The sequence below is a fragment of the Trifolium pratense genome, linkage group LG5 (assembly GCF_020283565.1).
Source record: "Trifolium pratense cultivar HEN17-A07 linkage group LG5, ARS_RC_1.1, whole genome shotgun sequence".
In the NCBI taxonomy this organism is placed as follows: Eukaryota; Viridiplantae; Streptophyta; class Magnoliopsida; order Fabales; family Fabaceae; genus Trifolium; species Trifolium pratense.
The window spans coordinates 52,187,560-52,206,379 of NC_060063.1; the positions used below are offsets into that span (position 1 = coordinate 52,187,560).

The window sequence follows — 18,820 nt, forward strand, 5'->3', positions numbered from 1 at the left end:
ATTGAATATCGCTAATTTTTAAAAATGTCAATAAACTATTTTTATTTTTAATTTCTTATATTTTTAAGATATCAAACGCACGCTACACGTCACGTCACACATATGGTACTAGTAAAGTAACCTGAATGTTAACATGAGTATGTTCCTAACTCAATCAATGCAGAGTGATGATTTATGAAATGAAATCTTATTCTCACCTCTTCTTTTGTGACAAAACCCCACCAAATGGTTGAACACATGATCAGCAAGTTGTGTTCACCCAAATGAGGACAAACTAAGCCACGCTGATAAGTCCCTCAAAGGGTAGTTTCTATCTAGTGGCATATAAGTGGACATTGACACATTGTGTCCCATGTAGGTTGCTTATGCTTCAATCCTAGGGAACTAATCAAAGGGTATAAAGCTATTACTGAAAGCTAAGTAATGAAATGAACAGATAAGATATATGAGATTATATATGTTACTTTGTCTTCATGCATTTTGGCTTCTATATGCATATCAAGAATCTCAATAATAAACTATTTAATATTGAACTTGATTAATTAGGGTGATGCAACATATTTGAATGTGTAATAATAAACCAAACCTCACATGGTTTTGACTTCAATATTCAACACTAAAATTGACCAAAACTAGGTGCGATCATACAACACTAATGCATCAGATTCCATCGGAATTCAACAGTTAAGCGTGTTTGGGCGAGAGTAGTACTAGGATGGTTACCGCATGAAAAGTCCTTGTGTTGCACCTCTTTTAAAAGAACTTCACCAAAGGACGAATTGTTCGGGAGAATCCGAGTTCGATTCTTGGGTGGAACAATTTCTTGATCAAACTTTACTTACCTCTCGGCCGAACTCTATAATTACTAGGCCCCTTCCCTTAGGATTCAGAGAGTTATAAACAAAAAATAAATAAAGTTGACCAAAACCAATGTGGTTGTTTTGTTTTCTATGTTTTCTTCTCATTTTTAATATCCAACAAGTAGGTTGTTTTGGTTGAGAAAAACAATTTGTGTTAACTTCACCCTCTAATTAGTTTTTGATAGTAGAATATATGGAGATGCTACACATATGGAAGATGACAAGGGACACACCTAACATTGTCTTATTCTTCATAGATAAGTTCAATGGAAAATGTAAAAATAGAAAAGTTTAAACGTGTAAAAGTTTTATGGTCATTCATTTTTCCAAACTATCATTATGAAAACTCACTCCCACTTTCTCATATATCATTATGCATGCTTGAAATATAACTGTGCTTCTTTGTGGCAACTTCAAGGATATTTATCAAAGCCAGCAGACAGTGATGCCAACATGTGCACCGTGCACGTATCTCATACATAGATTTGGATTGTGTGCGGCGTGACTGTGCGCAGTTATTGTTGAGATTTATGAATCAAGAGTGAGTAAGTCCAATATTAGTCGAAAGAGTTGAAGTTGAACACTTTTTTGTGTGCGGCATGACTGTGTACAATTACATACATTTGAACTGTCCGCTTAACAAATTTCAAAGCAAATTTTGATTACTTTTTAAAAATTTAAAATACGAAGTTTAAAACATAGACATGTGTTTTTAATTGAATGAACCAGATATGGCTGAGTGCGTTCAATCACGGAAGATGTGACTGCACACAACCCAGATCATGCATACATGCTTGAATATCTTTGAGGAAATCCTAGGATTTGAAATTCTAATGATGTGTTTGTACCAATTTAGTTGAAAAACATTTAAGATAAAATGACAGGTACTCTTGTAAAGTCAAATCACACTTAAAACTTTTTTTTGGTAATCTTAATAATTACTAAAATATATACTCTGAATTTGTACAGTGACAATGTGAACAAAAGTTGAAGTTAACAAAAGTGGCCCACACTTTTGTCACCATTTTTCTCAAGCACTAGAATTTGTCTTTCTTCTTAGCTTCTGTTGTTCTTTAAATTCTTTGAACTTAACCTACCATGTTATCTTATTTCCATATAATTTTCTACAACATAACATAAGCCATTAAAGAGTCCTATAATATTCCACTACTCACCTAAACAAGTAAGAGTGTAAAAGCCTCAAATATATTGGTGAAACTGAAAAGGTAAAAAGGTATATATTTTTTAAGATAAACTATACTATAGGCTAAAGTTTATAATTCATTTCATGACATACACATTCCATTATATATCCTTATCATTGTCAACTTTATTATTATTAAAAAATAGAGTAGGCAAGGTGGTTTCATTGGACTATATAAAGCCTCATAGAACCTTCATTTGTTCATGCTCCAAAAACTTTATATCCTTTCTTACTTCCATGTTTTATATAGAATAGTCCTATTATTTTTAGTGCATACCTTTTGAATCATTTTACCTTGTGTCTATAATACCTCATAATGAAACACATATTTTCCTATTGGTTATGCCATTTTCTTCTGTTATTGGCCACACTTGATACTTCTTTTGTTGCAACACTTAGTAATGATGCTGATGCAACAGACACTAACTTGCTTCTAAGGGTTAAATCAGAACTGGTTGATCCATTAGGAGCCATGAAAAACTGGTCTCCAACAACTCATGTTTGCAAATGGAATGGAATAACATGCGATGTTAATCAGAAACATGTTATAGGTTTGAATCTTTCTGGTTCAGGAATATCAGGTTCCATTTCAGTTGAGTTAAGTAATCTCATTTCTCTTCAAACACTTGATTTGTCTTCAAATTCACTTAATGGTTCCATACCTTTAGAGCTAGGTAGCCTTAAAAATCTAAGGACACTCCAACTATACTCAAATTACCTCTCTGGTAACATTCCTAAAGAGATTGGTAATTTGAAGAAGTTGCAAGTTCTTAGAATAGGTGATAACTTTTTGACAGGCGGTATTCCACCTAGCATCATTAACTTGAGTGAGTTGAATGTGTTAGGTTTAGGTTACTGTCATTTAAATGGAACCATACCAGTTGGAATTGGTAATTTGAAAAATCTAGTTTCACTTGATTTTCAAATGAATAGTCTTAGTGGCCTTATACCTAAAGAGATAAAAGGCTGTGAAATGCTTCAAAACTTTGCAGGATCAAATAACATGTTTGAAGGAGAGATTCCTTCATCTATAGGTTCCCTTAAAGCATTGAGAATTCTTAATCTAGCAAATAACAGTCTTTCTGGACCGATTCCTATATCGTTGAGTTATCTTTCTAACTTGACATACCTTAATTTGCTTGGAAATAAACTAAATGGTGAAATTCCATATGAGCTTAATAGTTTGATCCAATTGCAGAAGCTAGACTTGTCTAGCAACAACTTTTCTGGATCAATACTCGTCCTTAATACCAAACTGAAGAGTCTCGAAACTTTAGTTTTGTCTGATAATTTTTTGACAGGTAAGATTCCAAGTAGTTTCTGTTTCAAAGGTTCAAAGCTTAATCAAATTTTCTTGGCTAATAATATTTTCTCTGGAAAATTTCCCTTGGAGTTACTCAACTGTTCTTCAATACAACAGTTGGATCTTTCTGGTAATAGCTTTGAAGGTGGAATTCCATCTAGCATAGATAAACTGCAGAACCTCACCGATCTTGTACTCAACAACAACACCTTTGTTGGATCACTGCCTCGTGAAATCGGAAATATTAGTACTTTGGAAGGTCTTTTCCTATTTGGTAATTTTTTAACAGGTGAAATCCCAGTGGAGATTGGAAGGCTGAAGAGATTGAACACTATTTATCTCTATGATAATCAAATGTCTGGATTCATACCAAGAGAGTTAACAAATTGCACAAGCTTAAGCGAAATTGATTTCTTTGGAAACCATTTTACAGGTCACATTCCTGAGACTGTAGGGAAGCTGAAAAACTTGGTTCTTCTTCATTTGAGGCAAAATGATTTGTCTGGTTCAATCCCTCCAAGTTTAGGGTACTGCAAAAGTCTTCAAGTATTGGCCTTAGCAGATAATAAACTTTCAGGTTCTATTCCACATACATTTAGTTACCTTTCAGAACTTTTTAAGATTACTCTTTACAATAACTCCTTTGAAGGACCTATCCCTCATTCACTTTCTTCTCTCAAAAACCTCAAAATCATAAATTTTTCACACAACAAATTCAGTGGAAGTTTCTTTCCTTTAACTTCTTCAAATTCTTTGACTCTTCTTGACTTGACTAACAACAGCTTCTCAGGTCCTATCCCTTCTAATCTAGCTAATTCAGTAAACCTCCACCGTCTCCGGCTCGGATACAATAACCTCACTGGAACTATTCCTTCTGAGTTTGGCCAGCTTAATGATCTAAACTTTTTTGATTTATCATTTAACAGTTTAACAGGAGAAATACCACCTCAACTCTCAAACTCGCGCAAAATAGAACACATTTTGCTGAGTAATAACAGATTGAGTGGCAAGATACCTAATTGGTTAGGAATCTTCCAACAACTTGGTGAGTTGGATCTCTCATACAATAACTTCACTGGCAAGTTACCTTCTGAAATTGGTAACTGTTCAAACTTACTCAAGCTTTGTCTCCATAACAACAATTTGTCTGGTGAAATTCCTCAAGAGATTGGAAATCTCACTTCTCTTAATGTCTTCAACATTCAAAGCAATAGTCTCAACGGCCACATTCCTTCAACTATTCAGCAATGCAAGAAGCTCTATGAGCTAAGGCTCTCACAAAATTTTCTGACAGGTACTATACCATTTGAGCTAGGAGAGCTTGATGAGTTACAAGTGATATTAGATTTGAGCAAAAATCTCTTCACTGGTGAGATTCCATCATCTTTAGGTAACCTAATGAAGCTAGAAAGACTCAACTTATCTTTCAATCAACTTCAAGGAAAAGTTCCTACTTCACTTGGTAAACTTACAAGCCTGCATGTGTTGAATCTCTCAAATAACCATCTTGAAGGCCAAATTCCTTCAACTTTTTCAGGGTTTCCAAGAAGCTCTTTCTTGAACAATAACCGGTTATGCGGCTCGCCGTTAGTATCTTGCACAGGATCAACATCACAGGGGAAAATGCAGCTATCAAACACACAAGTTGCAGTTATAATTGTGGCTATTGTGTTTACTTCAACTGTGATATGCTTAGTTATGTTGTATATAATGCTTAGAATTTGGTGTAACTGGAGAAAAGTTTCAATATCAAATGATGCAGATGGAGGTAATGTTGCTATGAAGAAAGAGGAAAGTAGATGGGGTTGTAATGATCAGAAGACAAGGAATGGAGAGTATTGGAATATGAATTCATTTGGATTCATTCCTTCACCAGATAAGAATAATTCAGTTACAACAACTTGTTTTTTTAATATCAAAATGGAAGCCATGGAAAATGCAAATATATAAAATCTTTTTTTTCTTCTTCTTAAGTTTAGGTTCCTAGCATTGAGGAACAATTACAGTACTGTCACACATCCAATGCTGACTTCAATTAATATAAATAGTTGTTAATTCAAAAGTATCATGCCCTACCACAGGTTTGGGAGTAGGGTTGTGATTTTAGTTTCTTTTTTTTTTCTTTTTCTCCTGGTGTTTAGAGGCTATACCTGTATTTGTAAATAAAAAGAGGCTATAGTTATAGTTAAATAAAGATAGAGCCATGCTAATAAGTGCCATAAGACACGGGTTAGCATGGAAAATATAGAAATTTTGCGGCATGTTCCTTCGAAGTTCCTTCTTTGAATGCACCATCGAAAGTGGCATTGCCATTACTTGCCCCTAAAAGTAGGGCATTTTTTATTTTATTTTTAAATAAATGGGTTTTTTAAAATAAAATGAAAACAAAGTTTGCTCTTATCACTAGCATTAGGGTTAAATAAGATGTGCCTTCTCCACTCTAACCAACTCATATTGGTTATTTTTCTCTATTTCTTATAATATTGTTTCTTCATTTTTTAAATTTATTTTAAGTTTCTACTTAATTTTTCTCACGAATTCTGGTAGAACCAGTTGGAAAGCTCAAGCATATCGTTTATATACAATTTCGAGCAAATGGAAAAGAGTCAGAAAACAAGACCATAAGTAATACTATGCTTTAATATATTGTGGAATATTTTACTAGTCATTTTTTTTTGAAGAAGCTAAAATGAGATATATTAACAAATAGTCTCCTCAGCACAAGGTGTGCCAAGATAGACTACCAAAGTTTACAAATAGTCACAGAAAGAAAAATAACCAATCATAGAAGGCCCAAACATAACATAGGACTAGTAATACTAATACTATCAACTATGCTTTAATTGCTCAGTTACTGACTGAAGTCCAGAGTACTTTTTTCTCATACATACAAAAGGCAGACCTCAGCTTTGGCTTACTTCTATCTACAAACAAAATATCCAAAAACCTTTAAGAGGGAACAAGAACTGTGCGCGATTTAGCTGTAGCTCATTATGCTGTTTGCTTATAGTTCAGCCAGACAGTCTAATTCTTCTGCTTCGGCCAGAAGTCTGTTATACTTGAGGTTTGCTTCTTCAAGTTTATTCCTAAGCTCTGTCACCTGCACAATCAAATCTTTAATGAGTCAACTTCCAAACAGTATATTTTCATTTCATGAATCTTTTGCACAGGATATAAATATTCAACCAATTCCAATAAATGCATCTAACTACGAGTTTCCAAATTTAAGCCAGATTTTGATCAACTCATGAGTCATGTGACTTTCCATATTGGAGAGAAATAAACACAATATGTAGTGCAGCACACAACAATGCGGGCCTTGTGAAGTGGAGACTTGGGTATCTCCTTATTGTCTCTCGCAGTCGCATGACATGATGATGAAAAACTCTTCAGAACTTCTGATTTAGAAACATCCTTAGGTTGGCCTTTCAATTTTATTTTTATACGTGAGAAAATAAAAAGGGAGTTTTTTATTGGAAACATCCCAGAACCCTTAATTCTCTAAATACAAATTAACACCAAAAGAGTATGTTGGCCCCAAAACTCATGTTTGAGAAATTGACAACACTCTTTCCATTGCTTTCAGACTCAGGTTGGAGAAGCAATCTCTGTGTTACTTATCAGTTCCAACCGCAATCTACTAATATAGAAAACTGGACTATGTAAGGTAGTAATAAAACAACCATTATTTCTCCGTATAACAATTACCTTAAGATTAAGTTCCTTCTCTGCCTTTTCAAATGCAGAACATCTGTAAGGAAAAAAAGAAAGGATAAATAAGTTATTTTCTTCATAGTGTATTAGTGTTGCCATGTGATAGTTAAGCAACAAGGACCATTAAATGAATCAATGTTGCCAAAGTCCAAACGAGATAGGAAGAACTATAAACATGTCACGTGGCTAGGTTTAGCAGCAACAGTTTACTGAAACCAACCGATGTAGTTGTATAATAGCATTCCATGAAATTAAGTATCAGCAGTGACCATGTAATTAGAAATATACTCACTTAGCTATGAGTTTCTTCTTCTGTTCCAGTAAGTTCACAGTTTGTTGGTCAACTGTCTGGTCTGCAGGTGATGCGGTAGTCTACGAAAAAAGCAAAGATGAAGTTGGCGATAAAATATTTTTGAATGATTTACATTGACAGAGTACCAAGGCCAAGGAATCAAGCATATCAACAGAAATGTTAAATTAGCAGTTCCTCTAGAATACTACTTCAAGCAATAAAAAAATTGCTAATAGTTTTCTCTATGCTGAGCAATGACAGTAACATGCAATTAATAAAGAAAAAATTGAATAAGCTAATAGATATCAAATAATCAATAAATAATGAAAATAAATATTATTAAAACAATTATTGTTGTTTGAGTTGTATAAATGAGAATAGTTTGGAAGACATTAAACCTCAAGATAGTCTGCATGAAGGGAAACAAACTATGCTCAGTTTCAACATACTAAAGTGGGACTCTCAAACAGTCTCAATTCAACATATCCACTCACACTCAGGTTTGGACACCTAAAGTGTGGATTAATGCAGAAGGAATAACAAGGATCTCAAAAATTACATACAGAAAAACTAATAAACAGTTACACACCTGTACTTTCTGATTGCAACAAAGACCTGTTACATTTGTTTCCGCTGCTTGCCTTTTCATCTCACGATGATCTATAAATCCACGTGTCTTCCTCTTGGTAAGACATGCTGAGCCATAATGAGAAACTTTTAGTTGGATATGATTAGTTTAGCTATGGGTAAATATAACTAGTTTCTCATGCACATTACTTTGTTCAGATCCGCCTTGTGTGTTAGATACTGGCACAGGTGAAGAACAGTTATCCAATGCAACTGGGTTTTCTTTAACAAGTGATTTCTTCATTGATGAATTAAGTGGGCCAGCTAGATTTCTACGCTTCTTTTGCTGATACCCAATTTTATGACAATGTAAATCCCTGCAAAAGTTTAACAAGGCCTCTGGTATGTCAGAAAATAATGCTTAAAAATCACCAAATGGGGGATGGGGTGTTGTAAATACACTATTTATACATCCAGCAACAAAAAAAGAAATAATCAAACTCCACTTGTTTCAAAAGCAGAGGAAATTCAAAAGGTTGCAGACAAGCAAGAGTAAATATTTTTGAAATCCATGAACACTAGCATAAACACTATACCAGTATTCCCATGTCATATCCTTCAAGCGCATTTCAAGCTTTTGAAACAGGGAAGTCTTCTCAAAATCTTGCTTATTATGAGTTGGCTGAACATCATCTGCTTGCAATATGCCTGAGACAAGAGTTACCATCTTCTTGAAGTTCAACACATCTATAAGAATTAGATGTAAAATAGAACTCTAAATATCGTTAAGTAATCTGCAGTTGCTACGTACCAACAACTCCTCTACCCCTATTGATTAAATCTTTCACAACCGGCCAAAATGGCTGCAAATACAAAACTTAGCAATTATATTATGAAGAGGTAGAGAGATAGAGATAAAGACGTGCACATGATAAACTTATGTTCCATTGAAAGAGAATAAGTAAATAGGCATAATTATAATATATGCTTTCAATAAATGTTATTTGCAGGTCAGATGCTGCAATAACTGCAATTTGACAAACAAGAAATTTCCATTTTGATAAACTGTTGCCAATTTCTCCATGAGATGGAGAATGCACCCTCCTCCTCCCTTATTCTTTATAGGCATAATTATAATATATGTTTTCCTAACTCAGTTTACATTTTCCTTTTCAACTAAATAGGAACCCACAATATATGGAGTAACTAACTTATTTTGATTAGTTTTCTGGCTAAGAGCAAGGATATGTTTCATAAGAATGTTCTCTGTACCCTGTTCTATGGCGTGTTTCTACTGACCAAAACACATTTTTATGTGACATGCGTATCCTTTATTCTATTTTGAAATATAATTTTCCATGTGGCCTTTTATTTGGAACTCTGAACACAAAGTTTATACAGCATCTCTATTGACTTGGTCTTTGTTTGCAAGTTTGGAGGGGGAGGGTTTTGAAAAATAGAAGGAACAAAGCCCTCCTCTCCAAACTCGCAAACAAAGCCTTAGGGTTAACTCCTCTCTTCTTCTTCTGATCCTGACTTTTGGAAGGTATCTTATCCAACTCTTTCTTTTTGACCCTTAAACAAACACCACTAATCTTGCCCTACTAGGTAAGATCGACTATATGGATCAAACAATGATTTTATATTCTATCAAAAATCAAAATTCTGGAATTAGATCAATATCACTTTCAATGATTTCACTTGAGCTTTTTTCCTTAATATTCCACTACTACACAATGAGTTATCGTCCACTTAATAAACATTTCCATTTTGTGGTCTTTGTTGAGCAACAATTACCAATATCAGCCGATTTTTGTTATAGACATTGAAGCCGTGGATGCTGACTTCAGGAGCTTCTTTAACAAATCCAATTGTGGTCACAAATAATCCCTGCACAGTTAATCCAAAAAAGAAAAGACCAAATCAAATTATAGCTAGCGCTTATTCCTTGGTTCAACTACTTAGTCCATAATATTTGAAACACTAACTACTTGAATCATGGCATACATTTAAATATAAAACAATTAATATGACCATGCAGTTCAATCTTTGCTGTCCCCATTCTTCTATATAAAAATTAAAATTTCAGTACAAAATAGAATGGAACGGTGCATTCTCCGGTAAATCTCCACACAAGTCCAAAGGGCTCTTGCATTAGAGGGGACGTATTGTTAGATATGAAACCATTCATGCACTCTTAAACTTTTAAGATAATTGGTCATGACAAAGCCTATGTAGCCTGTCAAAAACCAACTCTTCTAAAAGCTCAAGCTGTTAGCCTGTCATGTAAGGAAAGGGTCGTAAATGATTTCATATCTATAACATAGCCAAGATGATTTTTCACAGTGAATATAGATAACAAAATCAATAGTTAGATATGAACCTCTTCGGAACCACCATTTTGTGGTCTATACACGATGAACTCAGTATCTTTGAGATCATCTGCTAAGTTACGAAGCTTCACAGCTTTCCCTCGCAATATGATTCTAAAACTTTTTGGTACCGGCAAGTACAATATAGACAAGTAATCCTATTGAACATAGGAAATGTTATTAGTTTTAGAAAATCCAATGTTTTATGCAGCATTTATGGATAGTTTTCTAAATCAAGCATACACGTAAAGAATATTGAAGCCGGTTAGCTATATGTTGCTCATTTACTCTCTTCCAGGCTGGAAGCGTACTAATCTTCTTCCTATCTCCAGAAATAAGAATATCCTGCATCCAAATTATCAGAAGTTACCGCTATAAGTAATGAATTTTATAACAGATGGAAAGCCAAAAACAGTAAAATCAATAGCAAAAATTACAACCTCAGGATCAGTATCAAAGTCTAGTTCTAAATTCCCATCATCATTGAACCATAAATTGAAGACAATAATTTTCGTACCGTGATGATTTTCAATGTCGTCAAACTGCAAAAGAGAGAAGAATATTAAAAGAGGGTAAATCATAATCTTTTGTCAAAAAATAAATAAATCATAAAGTGATATGCTTAGTCTACTTAGATGGCAACAAACATTATAGACTGACTTGATATGGTACACTAACCAGTTTACAAAGATTTTAGAAGCAAATTTCTCAACTTGGTTATCTGCAAATCCCAAAATCTAAATTTCACAATAATGCCCTATTAAAGCAGATATCATTGCAGAAGATCTATGTAGTCTATCTGAAATTAGCAATAGAAAGAGTAACACCCTAAAACATCAGTAAGCCGATCGACTAAACGCCTCAGCAAATCACCAATGTAAAGCAAATAATTATCCCCTATAAAAGGATCCCCTGGCTTTCAACTTTAAAATCTGACCATAACTACCATCTGAAGCCTAAGATGGCAAGAAAACTAAACATCCCTTACTTTTTACCAGCTATAACCTTAAAAAAATAGACAACCATGTAAGTATAACACTATTACATCTGTCCCTAAACATAAGCCCCCTTTCACCAATTCATAAGAATAAAAAAAAGAAGGTAACCGGCACCCCCGCAAGTGGGCGGTGGGACTGGTGTCCCTCGGATTAGTAGGTCCTTGGGCCAGATACCGAGTCTTAAAAAAAAAGGTATTCTAGTTTTTCGGACTCGTTTAAATATGTTCATTTTCCAAAATTTTCCTAAAAAATTTCGGACTCATTTTTCTAAAAAATACTCCCTCCGGTCCTTTTTATAATATAGACCGGATACATTAATTCTTCAATGAATCTAGAAAGGTGAATTGTCTCTTATAAAAAGGACCAGAGGGAGTAATAATTAATCCATCTAGTAGTGGAAAGGAGTTTATAAAAAGGGATATGCAAAAAAATCAAAAAGGATTGTATGTAGGGATTGGCATTCTACAATTATAAATTGCAGTCCTAACTCTCAAAGAAGCCAAACAAATATTTTAAGGAATAGGATAGTCAAATTGATAAATATTTAAGCAATATATTATCTAGGATAATGTAAAAGTGAAGGCAAAGAAAAAAATGGCAAACATTCAATGTAGTTTATAAGCTCAAGAGATACAAAAAGTTATGGTATTTGGAACAATTAAGCTGGAACTGAAAGTATACAATCATTCAATATGTTCTGAAAGAACAATGTAATTATCATGGATGGTGGGAAAATTTCCGAAACTGACTTGTTTCACAATTTCTGCTTCTGATAGAAATGGAGACCAGTCCAGCAGCAAGGACATATTAGACGTAAAATGCTCTTGGTGATTTAGTTTTTCCAGGTATCCTGTTGATGTATTACACTTATAACTTACCTGAAATTAAATCATCACCTAGTTGCATCAATTGGAAATACTAGAGTAGAAACTTCATTGTATCAAAGGGTTATCAGCATAAGGAGAATACAAGAAATGCATCACAACATCATGATGGATGACATAACAGGATAAATGCTGGGAATAAGGCTCAGAAAATTTCTTTTTCAAATAGGTTAAATGATATATGATAACTCTTTCATATGCAGATTTTTAGTGTCGTTTTAGTCTTTATTTATTTTACTTATCATATGTTGTTGCTAATTATGGGAGTTACTTGAATAAATTGTAACTTTGTAGTTCTTTAATCAATGAGGTATAAATTGCTGCAATCATATTTAAGGGTTTTTACACGAAAACCCCTATCATGCTTGGATTTTGGGACCTGAGGAAGACGGCTCCAGCATAGTGGAGGCACCAAAAAGTTGAAGATTCATCTTTGGAAACAAGAAAATGAATATTCAATGGATTCCTACATGTGTATTGTCATATTTTTCATGTTGCTTATTTCCATGAACATGAATAGCTAAATTTCTTAGACTAGGATTAGATGAACCTCCTGGAAACTATTGTGCGATTGAACTCTCGTTGTTTTAGATATACGCAATTGAACTTATTTTAAACGTTCTGCAATTTACTTTTGGTTACTAAAATTATTGCTGCTGCTTACTTTTCACCTAGGTAAAATTAACTTTGTTGCGCAATAAATAAAAACACAACCCTTGGGGTGACAATCATTCTTATCACTGTTACTAGATATCAACTTGGTATACTTGTCAAATTGTTTTCAATATATAATTGCCATGCAACTATTTTGGCAACAAAATCAGCATAGCAAAGAAAATTAGTATTTTAATTAAAGCACTATATAGAACTGGAAGTAGTAAAAATGTGAAATACTACTCACCATGGGCACTACAATTCTGTCAAGCTGTGCTCGCGTCAAGAATGTATAAGATAGAAGTCCAATGCTTTTTGTACATGCCCTGATCAACACAGACAATCAGTATTTAATGTTTTTTAAGAAAAAGGCAACCTGGGGACAAAAAAGAGAAAAGATGGCAAATTATCTTTCTTTGGCATAATTTTACATATTGTTGCGAACCTTCCCCGCCATTCCTTCATGTGAGTAGGTGAAGATAACATAGAAAGAGTGACTGAAAAAACTAATAAACTTGTAATGATGAACACAATGTCATGATTTTTAGGAAGAAGAAAATTAATTTTTGTTTGGTTGTGCTCTACTGCTCTTGATTTATTTTTTAGAAAACTATTCTATAAAATAATATTGAAAAGCTATTTTTCAAAACAAATAAAATCCATTTAGTAATATTAATTTCAAAACAGGTTTACAGATGAGAGGAAAAAAAACTGCTAGAGGGAATGATGATGGGGGACAACACAGTGGTGAACGATACTGGGGTGGCAAGGCAACTGTAATGGTGTTAGGTGATGGTGGCAACAACAGTGGAGGGTGTCGGCCGGTGCAGCAGTAGTGGAGGTTGTTAGGTTATGGTAGCAACCATGGTTATCAATATCTTACAATACACGTGAGTTGTCTCTCGAATCGTTACAAAAATGATCTAAAATAATATGAATCTCTAGTGTGTCAAATTTGAACATGAATCTCGTCTTGAATTACGTTTCAATTTGTTGAATCTCGATTTAAAATGATGAATCACTACCTATTTTCAGGGTAGCCCACCCACAACTTTGTTTTTGTTAATTTTGTACAACCACACACTTTGCTTTTGTCGTTTGATTTATGACTTAGAATCTTGAATTATTTTGAGGTTAGTAGATGTAATACGAGCTTATAATTTTGCTGTGTCAATTATTTTTACTTAAAAGTATCAATTTTATTAGTAATGTATCTTATGATTTCATAATATGATTCGATTCACAAATCGAAAAAGTAGGTCTTCCGATTAAAATTTGAATTTCTATGTCAGTATAGTAGGAAACACAGTGCATAAAAAAGATATAACGTAAATTCATGCGAAATTCTGTACTCAAACCCTTACATATCATTCATGTGGCAGCTGAAGACAATTGCATCTGCGCCCAGTCTCATACTACCAGTCTTGAAACCATTTCCATCTGCAAGGCCAAATTGAAAAATAAATATAAAAGAAAAACCAAATACTTTGAATAAAGAATGCCAGAGTCCATACACTGTCCAATTGCAAAATTTGACATCTTATCCGAAAATCCAAAGCTCATGCAACGCCGCATTGCTTCTGGATCCATTCCATTACCATTGTCTGTTTGCCAGTGTCAGCACAAAATCAACTAAAATATATGTCAAAATACACACACACACACACACAAAAACACAATTATTCAGAAGTAAGAACTTAGAAAGTAGTATGTCACACAGGATACAGAAGTAGGATTTTAAAATAACAGCCTATAAACTTTTATAATTGATGAGTAGCATAAGCAATATACCTTGAATCAACAATGCTGGACTTCCATCCTTCGGATTTAAAATCTTATCCACCATAACAGAAGTAGCCCCATTTTGGATCTAATTTATGAACAAAAGTAAAAAATGCAATCTCAAATAAGAAAATGAAATGCAAAATATTGAATGACACTTGAGAAATGGCAAAAGCACACAGCAATAAAGGTGATAGATATTAAGATTTAACACAAACATATTCAATAACAATTAAAGAATAAAATATTTGAATAAGATGAACCAAACGAATCATTTATTTCTATTTCTATAAAAGATAAATTGCTCTTTGTACTGCCTGCTTAAATCCAATGCCCTTCCTTGAAAGTTAGATTCTTACAATTTTTTGTAGTTCATATATTTCAATTCAATTCAATGGCAATGGCAATAGGGCAAAAATAAATAGGCTATGGAAATAACACAGAGGACTAAATAGTACAGTTTATATACTTCAAAACTTTTGGTTTCATGGTTCAAACATATGAAAAATCACCTCATCAAATGCGTTATCAAGAAGCTCGGCTATGGCTGCAGACACAAAAATGGAGGTAAATACCAACTCATAAAGAGAATCTCAAAGGTAAAGCATATAGAAGAATAGTGCAGACGAGATAAGTTGAAAAAGGCCTTTAGACATACCACCAAATACCCACTTATGTGAAGTGGCATTTGAGTGAAGGAACAAAGGGTGGACATGAAGATAGTTTTTTGCATCTGCAATCCATTTTAAAAAATAAAATACACATTAGCAATCCAGAAAGTCAAACACAATGTGAACTACAGGCTACAAGCCACAAGCTTAATACATAGCATGTGAGATCTGAAAACTAAAGTAATCCATATGACTATGAGAATCAAAATGGAAAAGAATTGTTAGTAATCAACATTCTCTGAATATAACCTAGATTAACAGAACAATGGCAGGGATACATTACAACAATGGAACATGATAGTAGTTAAATATATTAATTTGAAAAACTTTATATTGGATTACGTTGGGAGCCGACTTTCGAACCAAGCCCATTATCATAGTTTCCTGCTTTCCAAAACTTCCTACAATCGGGTGTTGCAGAAAGTGGTTGTGGACTAGAAAGTCCGGATGTACCCGTATAACTACGGCACAAACTTTCACCACTGGATAGTATAGTTTCTTCAGAAACTTGATTAGTAGAATGACTTTGATACTTCTGATTTTTGGTTGATAATTCTTTGTTGGTCTGATGCGGGTTTACACTACTAACAGTTACAATGCCGTCCTCCCCTTCATCATCACTACATAAGTTCACAACCTCCATAACATCCATCTCTATAACTGTATGCATCACCAAAGCAAATATTAGTCATAAATCTGCTGATGCCATTCCAAAAAAGAAAAAGTCAAAAATCTGCTGATTTTTTATGAATAATAAGTGTAATAAAGAGAACAAAACATAAATTTTTTGTAGAGGAGAATCGTCAAGCTTTTATTGCTTGGACTGTAACATAAACTTCAAATTCAAAGTATCCTTTAATCTTATAGCATAAGTAAGAAATTTAAAAACAAACCGAACATTCAAAATGACTTAACAAACTCTCAATAACTACTAGTTATAATTTAATTTTCCCCTAAAAAAAGTTTTCATTTTATTCAAACTACAAATATTTCAGCACTTTTTCAACATGATAATCCCTTTTCTTAGTTCCCCTTTCAAAAATAATTGTAGTTCTTGCTCAGTATCAATTGAATACAACTAGAACATGTCGACATTAATGAAATTTATTTATTTTTGGTTTTCACCACTACTATTGCCGGCCTAGCCCACTGGACCGTCTAACCTCTTCGGGATCAGTTCTGGCATCAAGTGGTTCCAGCCCCCGCAGTTGGGGATGGAACCACATGCATGAAATTTAAATCACCACATAAATATTAATAAAAAAATTTCTCGAAAGTTTCCAAATGAGTATCAACCTAGAAATATAAAAAGTAGCATAAACAATACCGAGAAAATGAAAAGGAAAAAGTGAAAATAGCAACAGATTGAAGCATGATGAAATGAAAATGAACAGAAACAAACAACTGTAGCTGAAAATGTGAAGTGTGATTAAAAATAATGAAATCAAAATGTACAGTGATTGATTGAAGTTGCATGCAAAAGTTTTTAGTAATTACATTGAGTTTTAAGTTTGAACAGAGAAACGATTTAGTGGCTAACCTAAATCGTTGAGTTGAACGCAGCGAGTTGAGAGTGATCGGAGAAATGAGTTAAGGTGGCAAGCAAGAAAGAGGAAAGAATGGTTTTTGACTGAAATTTCTCACACACACCTGACTCTGACTGACTAAGTACGGTCCTTCGCCAACAAGTTTCAAGCATGGCATTTTACTCTCTCTCTCTCTCTCTCCTTATTAATTAATTATTATTGGAAAATGTAACAGGGTGAATTAATTAATTATATTATTAATGAAACTTTATTATTTTAAAATATATGTGTATTTGATATCTTAAAAAATATGAAAACTTTATTATTTCAGATGTTGGGGAGCATCGAAAGTTGTCATCTTCGGAGTCTGAGTTAGTTAGACTTTGGATAGTCAGAGTCTTCAGACTTTGATTGATCAAAGGTTCTCCCCAATGTTGAATTGTGAGGAAAGTTTAAAGTACAAGGTCAATGTCATGGCAGTTGAAGCAGTTGTCATTTAATTATTTTTGTGAAGACATTATCCTGATCAAGGTCAAAGCAACAAAACAATTATTACTGATATTGCAACAGATTCAAAGCTGCTTTCGCATAAAATAAATTACAAGTTCCAACAAGCTTTTTAATTGTCATATTCAACGACTCTATTCCATTTGCCTATAAATAGAATATCTCAGTTGAAAAACATAACAAGACTTACATCCTCTAAAGCGCCTATACTTTGTCAAATTCAAAAGCTCTCAAAAACACTTAGAATTCTTTCAATCGTGGTAGTCTTAGAATCTTAGTGTTCATCAAGTCTTGTATATATGTTGTAATTTGTAAACACCTCTAATTGAATTTATTTAAGTTTCGATACTTTGTCAACTTTCTTGAATTTATTTAAGTTGGTATAAGTCTCTTGCAGGTGTGCTTGAGCAAAAAAGTCTTAAGTAAGTGAACTTGGGCAATTCCGCAATTATAATCTAGTGAGATTATAGTGAAATCTCTTAAAAGTGCAAGAAGACTAGATTACTCTCATTTGTGGGAGTAACAAATATAATTTTTTTGTGTTGCTTTCACTCTTCTCTCTCTTTGTGTGTTTACATTCCCGCCGCTATCAACTCTGTTAAACAAACACGCAAAGATTTTTTAGAAAAAGTAAAACACAGTTCGATCACCGCCTTCACCGGAAGTAAGGCAGAAAAGGGGGGGTGCTTCGGTTGATAGAGGAGAATGGACCGAGGTGAGACGGTGACGTCGGAAAGAGTCTCGACATGATAGAGGAATGCATGACAGACAAAGACAAACCACCAATCGCTATTCTAGATCGCCTCTCAAACCTGGACGTGATATTTCTCACGGTCGAAACGGCCGCCCTTTTTTAGAAATATTAATTTTTAGTTAGTTCAGTAGTGATTGATGCTGAACTTTGTAGGAAAGATCACAGTTCGATCGTCAGCAACTGCGATTGGCATAAGACATGAACCACTTGATACTAGAACTGATCCCCGAATCATATTAAACTGATAGTGAAAAAAAAACTTTAAAAGTGAAATTATAGTCGTTAGACTATTTAGAAAAAAATATATATTCACTTACGAATTCTGATATTACTTTTATATTTATTTTCGTCAAGTCAATTGTTTATATTGTCGTGTTTCTAAAAGTGAATTTAAACTCAAAGAACCAAGTTGAATCAGATATATATTTTTTTTAAGGGTCATGCTAATTAGTGTCCCCGGGGCATTAATTAAGGATACAAAAAAAGTAATTTTTGCATTGGAAATGACACTTTTTATACTTTACAAACATTGACTACACAAGTTTCAATATAATTTTACTATAATTAGTATCCTTAACTAGTGCCACAGGGCACTAGTTAGCATTTTAAAATTGATAATTATATTTGAAATTGGAGCATTATCTCTTTCAAAAGAGACTTGTCCAGTTGTCCATATGCAGTATGCAGATATTCTAAATCACTGTCACGTAGCTCGAAACGCATTAATTACTT

The 18,820-nt window shown here is 33.7% G+C and overlaps 2 protein-coding genes and 1 pseudogene across 3 annotated transcripts; 2 read left to right on the forward strand and 1 right to left on the reverse strand.

Moving 5' to 3' along the window:
- The first annotated feature begins 634 nt into the window (after window positions 1–634).
- LOC123887705 lies at window positions 635–751 on the forward strand (annotated as a pseudogene).
- A 1,173-nt stretch (window positions 752–1,924) lies between these two features.
- On the forward strand, window positions 1,925–5,334 carry LOC123884460 (LRR receptor-like serine/threonine-protein kinase GSO1). The gene has a single exon (XM_045933553.1). The coding sequence runs from the start codon at window positions 2,381–2,383 to the stop codon at window positions 5,315–5,317; it is 2,937 nt and encodes a 978-aa protein (XP_045789509.1). The 5' UTR covers window positions 1,925–2,380; the 3' UTR covers window positions 5,318–5,334.
- A 706-nt stretch (window positions 5,335–6,040) lies between these two features.
- Window positions 6,041–17,045, reverse strand: LOC123884461 (protein MICRORCHIDIA 6-like). 2 transcript variants are annotated; one of them, XM_045933555.1, is made up of 20 exons: window positions 16,842–17,045; window positions 15,644–15,961; window positions 15,289–15,363; window positions 15,143–15,177; window positions 14,640–14,718; window positions 14,363–14,452; window positions 14,213–14,288; window positions 13,096–13,174; window positions 12,060–12,188; window positions 10,753–10,854; window positions 10,556–10,657; window positions 10,324–10,470; window positions 9,738–9,830; window positions 8,752–8,803; window positions 8,537–8,648; window positions 8,151–8,317; window positions 7,963–8,069; window positions 7,374–7,453; window positions 7,076–7,118; window positions 6,041–6,467 (listed from the first exon to the last, which is right to left on the reverse strand). In XM_045933555.1, the coding sequence occupies exons 2-20, from the start codon at window positions 15,951–15,953 to the stop codon at window positions 6,372–6,374; spliced, it is 1,974 nt and encodes a 657-aa protein (XP_045789511.1). In that variant the 5' UTR covers window positions 15,954–15,961; window positions 16,842–17,045; the 3' UTR covers window positions 6,041–6,371. The 2 variants fall into 2 exon arrangements, with proteins under 2 accessions (XP_045789511.1, XP_045789510.1); XM_045933554.1 differs by having other exon boundaries at window positions 16,799–16,935.
- Between the last annotated feature and the right edge of the window lie 1,775 nt (window positions 17,046–18,820).